The 12,500-nt window shown below is 42.3% G+C and overlaps 1 protein-coding gene across 1 annotated transcript in view; it reads left to right on the top strand.

Moving 5' to 3' along the window:
• The window catches only part of msraa (methionine sulfoxide reductase Aa), a 24,064-nt gene extending 18,118 nt beyond the window's left edge, over positions 1-5,946 (top strand). Inside the window, exons 3-5 of the mRNA XM_079647082.1 lie at positions 53-172; positions 4,254-4,358; positions 4,876-5,946. Coding sequence (XP_079503208.1) covers positions 53-172; positions 4,254-4,358; positions 4,876-5,036 — 386 coding nt within the window. The 3' untranslated portion in view covers positions 5,037-5,946. The remainder of the gene's footprint in view (positions 1-52; positions 173-4,253; positions 4,359-4,875) is intronic.
• Positions 5,947-12,500: the final 6,554 nt, after the last annotated feature.

The following is a 12,500-nucleotide window of genomic DNA, read 5'->3' as shown; positions in this document are numbered from 1 at the left end:
AAAGAATGTTGAATTCTGTTATTTCTCAAAGTATTGTTTTCCTGTCATAAAGGGATGGGCTGCTTCTGGGGAGTGGAGAGGAAGTTCTGGAAACAGAAGGGGGTTTATTCCACCCAGGTGGGCTACGCAGGAGGGTACACAGCTAACCCCTCCTACAACGAGGTCTGCACAGGTAACTGCTGCACACACACACACACACACACACACACACACACACACACGCACACGCACACACACACACACCTGGGGGCAAGATTTAGTCTTCATCTGATTTTTGTATTAGCATAATTCCTGTCCGTGACTCATCTGTCATCGCTGTTGACCTGCATGTGTGTTCTTTCTGTATAGTATATGTGTGTTTTGATGGTAGAGCACACTCAACACACACACACACACACACACACACACACACACACACACACACACACACACACACACACACACACACACACACACACACACACACACACACACACACACACACACACACACACACACACACACACACACACACACACACACACACACACACAGTGTACCGGGCAGTGTGTGTTGAGAGTCAAAAGGCTGTGGAAAACAAGACACACATACACAGAATCATCTCCCTCAGGTCCTATTATAGCAGGGCATGGATACGGCTGCTACTGAAGCCTGACCACTCTGGGCAGACTGTGTGTGTGTGTGTGTGTGTGTGTGTGTGTGTGTGTGTGTGTGTGTGTGTGTGTGTGTGTGTGTGTGTGTGTGTGTGTGTGTGTGTGTGTGTGTGTGTGTGTGTGTGTGTGTGTGTGTGTGTGTGTGTGTGTGTGTGTGTGTGTGTGTGTGTGTGTGTGTGTGTGTGTGTGATGCATGTCCAGGCCTCCCAGTGATTCCTCCAGCCAGCCAGTTCAGAGTGAATAGTTCATTAGAGCTGAATTACCACCTGTCTCTTTATTTCTTCCATACTTAGTTTCCTCCTGTTCACGTATTCCATATCAACTCAGTCAGAAGTAAACCATGTTTTTACTGCCTAAAATAAAAGGTTTTAATTTAATTGTTCGCTCTATTTTCCTTCCCTGCAGAGAACTGAAGCTCTTTTCATAGTTTTCAAATATATATCGACCAACATAGTTATTACAGAAAACACAGACCGATTAGTGCCTAACCTGACCAATCAGAATCGAGTATTCAAAGATGCCCTGTAATAATCTAGGTTACACACTCAACCATCATATTCCTATATTCCTATAACTCTCTATCTGTATATAATGTTTAGACATTGTTGTACACTAGCCTGCTGGTTAAGAGAAGGTCTTTATAAAGGATTCTAAAAACAAAAATGCAACAACTGGATTTTGAACCTGTGTGTGTTTTGTAATCAGCACCGTGTCTTGGCAGAGTTTAGGAGATGCACTTGGCTAAATGAAAAGCTCCTCACACTTCAGGAGAGACAGAAAATATTCATTGTTGATTCAATATTTATCAGTGTAGGTTTGGAATGTGCTAATTAAATGTGCATGTTTTTCCTTTTTGCATAAAAGTAATCGACCTGTGTTCTCACGCTCTTCAAACACCTCTAATTAGCAGTTCTTGTTTCAAAGCCACCTCCGCCTACAGTCATATTATGTTTATTATTACTCAGGGGGTCCGTGGGGTCTATAAAAGTATTAAAAGTTGATAAATCAATTTAGCGAAAATGAAGGCTATTAAAAAGTATTAAACGGCATTTTCCAAGGTATTACATTTTGTAGCTTGTTTCCAATAAGTATCTAAATGGTCCAAAGAGGTTGTATTCTACAGTCTGCCTGAATGTAATCATGGCGTAGGTGTGTAGTGTGATTCTGTGTAGTTTATTTATGGCGTCCCGTTGGATTTGACGTCATCTGAACAGGACATCGCACGCTCTCTGCTTGATAGCGCGCAAAGGCCCGTTTACGCCGGTTGCTAAGCAACATCGTTATGGGGAAATGCAAGTCTGCGTCCAAATGGTTGGAAGATAAGGAGGAAGGACAATTAATACTGTATATAGTCAATGTGGGGTAAAGTGTGTCGCCAAGGTAACCGGTTAAAACTCAAAGTGGAGATGAGGTCTTAAAACGTATGGAAAGGGTCTTAAAAAAGGTCTTAAAAGGGTCTTACATCTGACTTCAGGATTCCTGCATATACCCTGTTACTGTTAATAGGTTAAAAATGACAATGATTGTGTTGGCGTTGGCTCACAGAACTGTTCAAAAAGCAATGCATTAAAAAGTACGATATTTCCCTTTTGAAATGTGTAGTAAAATGTATATATTTAGCATGAAATGAAAATATAATAATAACATTAAGTACAAATATGTAAACATATGCTTTAGTAAACTTACAGTCGAGCACTGTAATATCATGTACAGTATGTGTGTGTTTTTAAATAATTGTCTTAACTCACAACTCTCAAACACATATTCAGTTATTGTGTGACATAATGAGCATATGAGATCATTCCAGTGGACAGCAACTCTCCACTCTGGTTCCAGCCATTACTTTATTTCCCGTCTTGTCCGAGATGAATTTATTCCTGGGAGATCGTCATGCAGAGGCATTCATTTAATATTGACCGTCGCTCTGTCTCTGTTCGCCAATATCTACCGTAGGAATCCATAACTCCTGATATTAAAAAAGTAATAAAACAGAGAGAGAGACAGGAGAGGAGTGGAGGGGAAATGAGAGACAGGAAGAAGATGAGGGGCTGCGTAATGGGTCGCACTCATTACCATCAGCTGCTGTCTGTAGGCTGTATGAGACTTATGTATTACATAAAGGGGAAAAGCACACATGAATCATTTAAAAATCAAGGACACGCCCAAGGGGAAACAGCATTTTCTAAGAAGGTCTACAAATAAAAGCATTACTTACTTTTTTTAATGAATCCAAAAATATTTAGAGGGGACCTATCATGCAAAATGCACTTTTTGATGTCTTTTATACATCAACATGTGTCCCCGGTGCGTCGGGGAACTCACGCAGCGTCAGAAAATAAAACCCTTTCTCTTTTCCTCTGTACCCAAATCTTTTAAAAACGGGGGAACAACGAGCAGATGCAGATTTGCTGCCGATATGACGTAATTTTGGATGATGCACAGAGAGTTGCTATCAGAAACAATGCCTGATGTGTTTTTGGATGTAATCTCGTCTTTGTTTACATTACAAGCATCGCTAACACTCAGAGCTAACCTGTATGTGTTTGAAAAGCAGGAAATAAAAAAAAGAACTCACCTTGTGATAAACCTGCAAGAGAAAAAGCATTTGAGCTCCATACTGTTTCAGAAATAATCCTTGATGTGGTTTAGAACAGGATGGCGTTTTATCACAGCAGAATTTAACTTTATCTCTGGTAGAATTCTGATCAGGCATTAGCTCCGCCTCCTCCTTTCTTTTTTTTCAAGCTAAGGACCCAATATCCAACTATTTTTGTCAGTCTAAAAGCCAAAGACATTTCATTTGATATAATATAAAACAAAGAAAAGCAATATTTTAAAGCCTTTGAGCTCCATGCTGTTTCAGAGATAATCCTTGATAATCCATGATATGGCGTTTCATCATGTCAGTATATAGTTCAGACAGTAGCTGCCGGGTCCCGCATGAGCTCAGCCCCCTCCTTTTTTTAATCAATTTTTTCTTTTTTTAAAGCTTTATACATAAAATCAGCACTTTTGAAACAGGAAGTGAAATAGAGGGATATGAGGCACGGCTAGAATGGGTGATCTGTTTGGTATTTTGAGCAAAACACTTCATAGACATGTTTTTTATATATTTGTATGTATCTGAGACCTATGCTATTGACTAAAAATAACATGATAGGTGACCTTTAATTAAAACACGGAAAAATTATTTGACAAAAGTTTCATAAATTCTTCCTGACCTTGGAATCAGTAGACTGGCTTCAACTCAAGCTGCACTTATTTTAGGAGCTTTTGTCCGTTTATTTAACCATAGGGGAGGCTGTGGCTCAGTGGGTAGTGTGCTGGACTTCAAATCAGTGGATAGCAAGTTCGAGTCCCACTGCAGTCAGCATGTCGTTGTGTCCCTGAGACACTTCACCCCAAATTGCTCCTGTGGGGATTGTCCACAGTACTTTGGATAAAAGCGTCTAACAAATATATGTAATTACATAACTTTGAGTTTCAAGACATTTAAATAAATCTTGTCAAATGAGGAGGTGAGCATGAGAGGGAAAAGAAGCACTATAAGTGGACCTTGAGTTTTGTCAACTGCAGGATAATACTGCTCATATTCTGCAGGCAAGACGGGTCACAGTGAGGTGGTGAGAGTCGTCTTCCACCCGGAGAAGGTCAGCTTCTCCAACCTGCTCAAAGTGTTCTGGGAAAGCCACGACCCGACTCAAGGTAGGAACTCAGACACTTATACACTCATAACTAAACCTTTACAGAAGATAAGGAGATTTCTTTGATAAACAGTTTGAAATGTGCCTGAAAGAAAGAAGACTTTGAAAAAACTGTATTAATACTTTTTTGTCCCGTTCGTCCCCTCAGCTTAGATTGAACTTTACTATTTAGGACCTCATATCCAGCAATATTTTCTTCTGTAAACACCAATAAATATCCACAACAAGTCTTACTTGAAAGCTGATAAGAATGATTGTCAGCACTGTCCTGTCGTTTGTGTCATACACTCAAATGTGACCTTTTGACCCGTAGGCTGCACATGATCAACAGACCAATAGGTGCATAAGATCAAAAGTCAAGCATTCATAAGGATTTATACTCTGTAACACACATATGACACATGTTTGATATCTCTAGAGCCAGATCAATGAGACTTCTGCTTTGTGTGTGTGTGTGTGTGTGTGTGTGTGTGTGTGTGTGTGTGTGTGTGTGTGTGTGTGTGTGTGTGTGTGTGTAGGGATGAGACAGGGGAACGATGTAGGGACGATGTACCGCTCAGCCATCTACGTGGAAACAAAGCAGCACCTCGAGGAAGCGTTGGCCTCCAAAGATCAATACCAGAAGGTACTCGCATCCATCCACCTATCAGCATTTATCAGAATAATGAAGAGGTTTTAAAGTGGAGCTGTGTGAGGCACTTCCATAGTCTGTGTAGTGCTTACAGTAGATAGCAGTCAGCACAACCCCAGGTTGGAGAAACAGGCAGAAGTATCAGAAAGGATGCTAGGCTACGTACTGCTGTGGACGGGGCAGTAAAATGCATTCTTGCTACCTAAACAAAATCCATATCAGTTTAAGTGTCAGCGATAATAAGAATATTTCCATCCCTCTACATTGCCGTCAGACTTTCTGTCAGGTATCGGAGGCGGTCTCTATGCTCTCTCCAAAGCTACGAGACTCCACAACTAATGTAACCTTGCAGAATATGTAGTTTCTCATCATCCTCTGCCTCAATAAGTTGGGTTTTCATTGTTTCTGTGTGGCGTTGGTGCTGTAAAGTTGTTTCATGTACCAAGTCACACAAAGAAACGAAGCTATGTGTGGCAGCGTTAGACCAGCAACATCCATTTTCTGTGAGTTCAAATGACTGTTCACCGTTGTACCTTATTAAAGGTGACTTTAATATGTTATGCTGTTGCACATGTCCACAGCTGATACTCTGACACACTTCCTGTTTCCATTCACTGACTATGGATAATAACTGCATTCAACCCCGCTTCAAAGCATCCCTTTAATCCTTACAGGTTAGCAAATGATCCTGTCTTTTCTCGCCCTCCATTCTTTTCTCTATATATTCTTCCCAAGCACTGCCTTGTTTTTTGTATTGGACTCCATTTCCCAGCTGCCCCGTCTGCTGCCTGTACGCATGTAACATGTGTCATATACTGTACGTCCATATGCCTTGAAAGCCAACACACACACACACACACACACACACACACACACACACACACACACACACACACACACACACACACACACACACACACACACACACACACACACACACACACACACACACACACACCCTCTGTTGAACTCTCTCCTGCTGAGACTTCTGCATCCACTATCCCACCAACAGGGCTTGTTGCCATGGAAACTGACAAAGAGGAGGAGGAGGAGGAGGAGGAGGAGGAGGAGGAGGAGGTTACTCTATTCTTTTCTTTTCTACGCTGGTCTGGTCTTCATTCGAGTCCTTTTCTTTCTCCTGTTCCTGCCTCTTTCTTTTGTCTAAAAACCTTGTTTCGTTTGTCAGGATTTGTCTCTTAAAGTCTCTCTTTGTTTCTCCTTCACTGCTGAAGTTTCAAGCTTTTGAATTTGATGTGTAACGAGAAAGCAATATTGCAGTTTTCTGTAGACAAGTTGCATCATTTGGAGATTGTTAGGATGCTTTCAGTTTAAATAAGATAAGATTAGCCTTTGCAGTTCAGATATAACACACTACAGGAAAGGGAACATCCCAAATAGCACAATAGGATCTCTTTAAAAATACATCTTACAATACTGACATCGTACAGAGAATATGTCACACTTCCCTGATGTATCAAGATGTTAACTTGACATGTAGTACGTGTGGGGGAAACTTCTGAAGCAAGTGGAGTCAGGACTCAGAGAGACACGAGGAGAGCTGGAGCTTTGACGGCAAACACTGACGTTTATGTGGAGCTTCGGCCGGAGAACTCACGAGACATGCCACGGGTCACGATCTGACCACACGGTTGAGATGCCACAATCAATCCTGAAGACCCTCCTGTAGCTCCAGGTTTTAGTTCAGAGTGTAATAATCAGCATTCTTCACTAGATAGACTAAACAGCTGAGGACACTGAATCACAGTTGTTGTCGCTTATGGCTCGGGGTCATCTACACCCCGAGAAGGATGTGTTCCAGGTGTCCCACAGCAATAACCATCTCTGACCGAGAGCTGCCCGGTCAAACATCAACAATATGCTAGGGCAGCCCCTCCTTATGGGAGATAACGGCTGCTCAAGGTTGGTGAGCTGCGTCAGAGGGCGAAGGAGGACATGCAGGGCGAATGATTCCCCAACAGTATTTAACGCTAATGTTCTTTAAGGGTTCATTCAGACGTGACGGCACATTCACAGAAAGAGTTAAAAACATCATGAGATCAAAGAAAAGAGACCGTTTTCTCTTACACTGATTCCCCATAGAGCAGCAGCTCGTGCCCCAAAAGTATCTGCATGTTCAGCTAATGTATAATGAGGTTGATGCATTTCGTTATGTGTGCAGGATGTGTCCGGGCCCAGAAAGCCCACTCAGTGGACATCAACTTGAGATGTAGCTGACGAGAGGAAGTGTGCTTTTGTTCCCTCTTGAGCTGTGATGAAATGTGTTGTTGTGTCTCATCGGCTGTGCGATCTCGTGTATCTTTGGGAAACAGAAATGCAGAACATTAAAACCGAGGTATCTTTCAAAATCTAAACAGTAATGTGCTGGGAAATTCTCTGAGCACACTCGTGCTCCCCTGAGGATTGACCTTCACTACGACGGACAGGATTTTGCTAATGAACGTCTTGATTTTCTTTGTTTTATGCTGTGAGTTTCTTTAGTCCTCAGAGGGTGAATCCCAGTAGTTGAGGTGACCTTTTAGCGGAGGACGTCGCAGTAAATCACGGGTCTTCAACACGGGGTCTTCAAGAGTTCCTTTTCAGAGTTTCTGATATGATGCTTTTACACTTGCATTTAAGATTAGAGATTGGATGGTATCAGAAAGAAATTGGGTTTACATTGTAGGGAGTCTTTAGATTAGTCAAAGGCTTTGCTCAGCACAAACACAAGGACACGGTTAGTTTTATTCATCGTGAGCTTTTGGCAATTTTTGTACAACTAAAAACAGTCTAATTTTAAAATCTGTAGGAACAATGCAAGGTGAGACACTTTGCTTTATGTTCTGGAAACAGCTTCACTGTACAGAGACATTTATACTTTGAGACAAGAGCCGCTTTCACACCAAGTACTTTGCCGTACTTAGCTCCCAGCACTTAGTTCCCCCATGGAACTGAAGAGCCGATCGCGTTCACACAGGAATAAGTCACTGAGGGAAGATTAGGCAAATGAAGCCGCTGACGTCACTTCTTCTTCTTCTGCTTTGGGTTTACTGGCAGGCCGCAAACAACTTCACGCCGTATACTGTCTGCCACCCGAAGTCCCCGGCTGGAAGTCCCCGGAGTTGGGGACTGGCTTCAGTAGAAGCTGCTGGGACTCCCAGCAGCTTCTACTGAAGCCTTCCGAGTAAATCGCCAGAACGCCTACACCTCCTCATCTCCACCGCTCCCATGTTTTCTTTTGTGTTGCCATTAGTTATTCTTTTACGGGGTGTGGTTTGCAATTCGCCCAGCCAATAGAAATTGGTACTCTTTTCTCCCCAGGAAAGTACCACCTCTCTAGCAGGGACTAAAAAGGGGGGAAAAGTTCTCTGAACTAATTTCTCTTTTTGGTGTGAACGCAAAATCCCAGAAACTATCGGAACTAAACGGGAAAAGTACTCCGGTGTGAACGCACCTGAGGCCTCTTACACACCAAAGAACACCAAAGAACACGTCGGGACGTGTCGCCTCACGTCTCCTGCGTCTTGGCCATGTGTCTCACTGGAACACACCGCAAAGACTTCAGCCGACGGCCAAGTAGAACGTACGAACTGCGCATGCGTGAGTGGCAATAACTCTCCTTACCAGCAGGCGGCGGTAGTGTGTATTTGTCATTCAAAAGAGGCAACAACCGGAAGACAGACTGCGTGATACACCGAAGCTGAACAGCCAATCAGAGTGATTTCTTTGGCGGACGGCCTCCTGATTCAACTTGTCGAAAATCGGCTCGGTGTGGTAGATGTATGCTGAGCTCAGTCCTGCTCCTCAGAGGATGTACCTATTATCACCTGCTATTGCCAGCCCAGTGAGTTATGTTGTGTCACCCTGAGGTGAACATCACTGAGATAAAGACTAAAAGATAGGTTTTTCTTTTTTGTACGTTAGGTGTAATAAGTACATTTCAGTTTTTAGTGTAGATCAAGACATTTATTATTGTGAATAAAATGTCTGTCTACCTTTTTGAATAAGAATCACATTTACTACAACATTGTCCATTATCGTTTGTGATTTTGTTAATGCAGAGAGACAAACAGTAGCTGTGTGTGTGTGTGTGTGTGTGTGTGTGTGTGTGTGTGTGTGTGTGTGTGTGTGTGTGTGTGTGTGTGTGTCCTGTAATCATAGCTGTAGAAAGCCAGATCAATAGATAGATTCCCTTCATCTAACCACCACATCTCTCTATCAATCTTTCTAGGTTTTGTTTCCTATTTTTCTCCCACCAGATTGTCTCCCCCACCCTCTCCCATCTGTGTGTGCGTGCATGGGTGTGTGAGAGTGTGTGTTTTTCTGCATGTGTGTGTGAGAGCAGTTGGCCTACAGCAAACACACTCCATGCCAAACCATCTGGGCCTTAAATCTGTCCTCCACAAAAAACGCTTCAGTTGCAAAACTAACGTACACACACACACACACACACACACACACACACACACACACACACACACACACACACACACACACACACACACACACACACACACACACATGCTGACTGTAAGGGTTTGTTTTGATATTGTCCTCTATCTGATGTTTTACACAAAGCTTTGTGCCAAGAAACAAGAGGACATGTCAATAATTCAGTGCTGTTCTTCTCTCTGTCGAGTGTAGATGCGGCTTTCGTCCTCCGTACATTTATTTTGCAGCGCCGGCTTTAAAATATTAATGACTCTGTGCTCCCCAAAAACCTTGGGTGGAGTCCTCCTCCTTGTCTTTGTAGGTGGCATGTCTTTCTCTTGGTCCCTGGAGCCACGATAGCTTCTGCTTTTAACTCCAACTCCATCTCTTCCTCTCTCCTCCAAGCAGCTGGACATGTGAAATGCATCACAGCACACGCCTCCCAGACACTTGCTGCATTTTTTAATATCCTCTCTCTCTTGATCCACAGAGTCAAATAACGCCTTTTTCTTTTGTGCACATTTGACTCATGCAAAGATGGAAAACTGCCAGCGTCGGTGAAAAGAGAGAGGAGAGTCTGGATCCTTTGGTGTCGGGGGTTTTGACGATGTTCTCTACGCTGCCTGGCTTGATTGTATTGTTCACACAGAGTGATTGGGGAATTTGGTGTGTGTGTGTGTGTGTGTGTGTGTGTGTGTGTGTGTGTGTGTGTGTGTGTGTGTGTGTGTGTGTGTGTGTGTGTGTGAAGTACAACAGCACTGCAGAAAATTACCTTTCAGGCGGCTGGCGGTTGTCTGCAGCATGAAAGGAGCCTCCCTTTTCTTTTCTTGCCTCCTACCCATCATTAGGGTGTGCACTGCGTCTAAAATGGCAGGTGGAAGTGGGAAACTGTGTGTGTGTGTGTGTGTGCTTTATGTAATCCTGTGTGCTCGCTCTGTGGGTGCTAAAGCAGTGTGTACTCATTGTTCTGGCATCTCGCTCCCTCTTGATGCACCTCTCCGGCTACATTTCCTTTTCATGACGGTTCATACATCTTCTTCTAAACACAAACCAGATGCTTTCTCTTTTCCTTTCTTTCTCCCTCCTCCTTTGTCTATGAAATCCCTCTCCTGTGCTCCTAACATGCCAGCTTTACCTCCGTGCCTTTCCTCTCTCCGTCTCCTGGGTGCTTATCAGTATTGCTCACGTTTTCCCTGCTTTACCAGAGCAGTCAAGGTATTTGCATTTCAAATGAGAAATCTACTTCTCTGACATGCAAATTAATGGATGTGAATTATGCATCTATAGCAGGCTGCTCGAGACCTGCCCAAGCAAACACACTCAAACACGGACACGGGTAGGGGGGATGTTGGAGAATGCCAATAGACGAGCATTATACAAAATGCAGCCATTTTCTGTTTCACAGGTAGTGCTGGATTGATGACAGGGCCCACATTTTCTAGCCTAAAGCTGCCTGTACGCAACATTTTGAGCCAAGAATAGTCCAACACATTCATTTTTGTATCAAATACTCCCCTCTGTAGATTTGAACGGTGCTTGTAAAAAGGTTGTTTCTTTTAAAGAGCATAACAGCTGCAGCAAATTGGATTCACAGCACTTGGATTAAAGTGGAGACCCAGAAAAGAACGGGTCAAACCTGTCAGACCTTAATACCCCAAATAAAAAACAAAAATACTGAATATTTAATGATTTATCTTTACATTTAAACCTTTTGCACCAATCCCAAAATAAATATTTGTGCATAATAATGTGTTCTTGCAAGCAATTAATGTCTGCACCTTTTGGTATAACGTGTATTTGTGTGCCATGGTTTAGTTCTGTATCAATCAATCAATCAATCAATCAATCAATCAATCAATCAATCAATGTTTATTTATATAGCCCAATATCACAAATGTGTCTCAGTGGACTTCACAGTTTGTACAGAATATCAGTATGACAATACGACACCCTCTGTCCTTAGACCCTCTGTCCTTAGATCCTCTGTCCTTAGACCCTCACATTGTACAAGGAAACACTTCCAAAAAAGTTTAAAGGGGAACATGGGAGAAACCTCAGGGAGAGCAACAGAGGAGGGATCCCTCTCCCAGGACGGACAGACGTGCAATAAATGCCGTGTGTAAATTGAAAAGATAATACATTTACAACATAGGTAGACCAAATGTTTGGAAATGCATGTGTGTATAGTAATCATGTATTTTTTCTTATACTTTATTTGACCTAGTCTGTTTAGAAGGTTCCATACACAGTACATACTTTATATACAAGTTCCAGTGTGAATCACAAAGTGCAGCCGCGACAGAGGGAGTCCCTCTGATAGTACCTCCACCCCTCACTCAAATGAAATGTTGGTGTCGTTACAGGAAGTGATTCCTCCCCCAGCAAGGAGCGAACACTCTGTCCATTAAAAGCTAGCGTTGGACCTTTTTCTCTCTTTTTGTGACTTTCCTTAAAAACTTTTTGAACAACTTCCGAGTGCTGACGTCAGTAAAGTTGAAATGGATTTCAAACAATTACCACTCACTAACTATTGGAGGCACCAATGTGTGAAATTACCCAGCACCACTTCAAGTCTGATTGTTTCTTCGGACTAAAAATAAAACAGAGAGTGTTTTAGTATTTCCCCCAGGAGTTGAATCCTCTCAAAGTGAGAGTGCATTCAAAACAAGCCATTTAACATTAAGCCTGCAAAATAATGCAGTCAACCTTCAAACATCACAATCTGCTTTACGCTGCTTTCCTTTCCTGTGTCTCTTTGGAATTGAGTGTTTAGATTTGCACTCTCGTTGACAGCCTTTAGCCATAAGTAATACAACTCACATGTCAAACTCCTGGTCATACATGTATACTAGAGACACAATAATGGACAGCTGTAACAGAAAAAGTAGATCCTGTACAGAAAAGGCTCCAAGAATGGCATTACAGGAGATTTGAGTAATAAGACCACGTTAATTAAAAATATATTTAAGATTGAGAGAATATATAAAAAGCAATTACTATGATGACAACAAAGTCAGTTTAATGACATTCAAATAATATTTAAGGGAAAAACTAGATTTAAAGGTCACCTATTATGCAAAATCC

This window comes from Notothenia rossii, assembly GCF_949606895.1.
Source record: "Notothenia rossii genome assembly, chromosome: 8".
NCBI classification, from domain to species: Eukaryota; Metazoa; Chordata; class Actinopteri; order Perciformes; family Nototheniidae; genus Notothenia; species Notothenia rossii.
The sequence above is the reverse complement of the archived record's forward strand: the minus strand, read 5'-3'. Positions and strand labels throughout refer to the sequence as shown.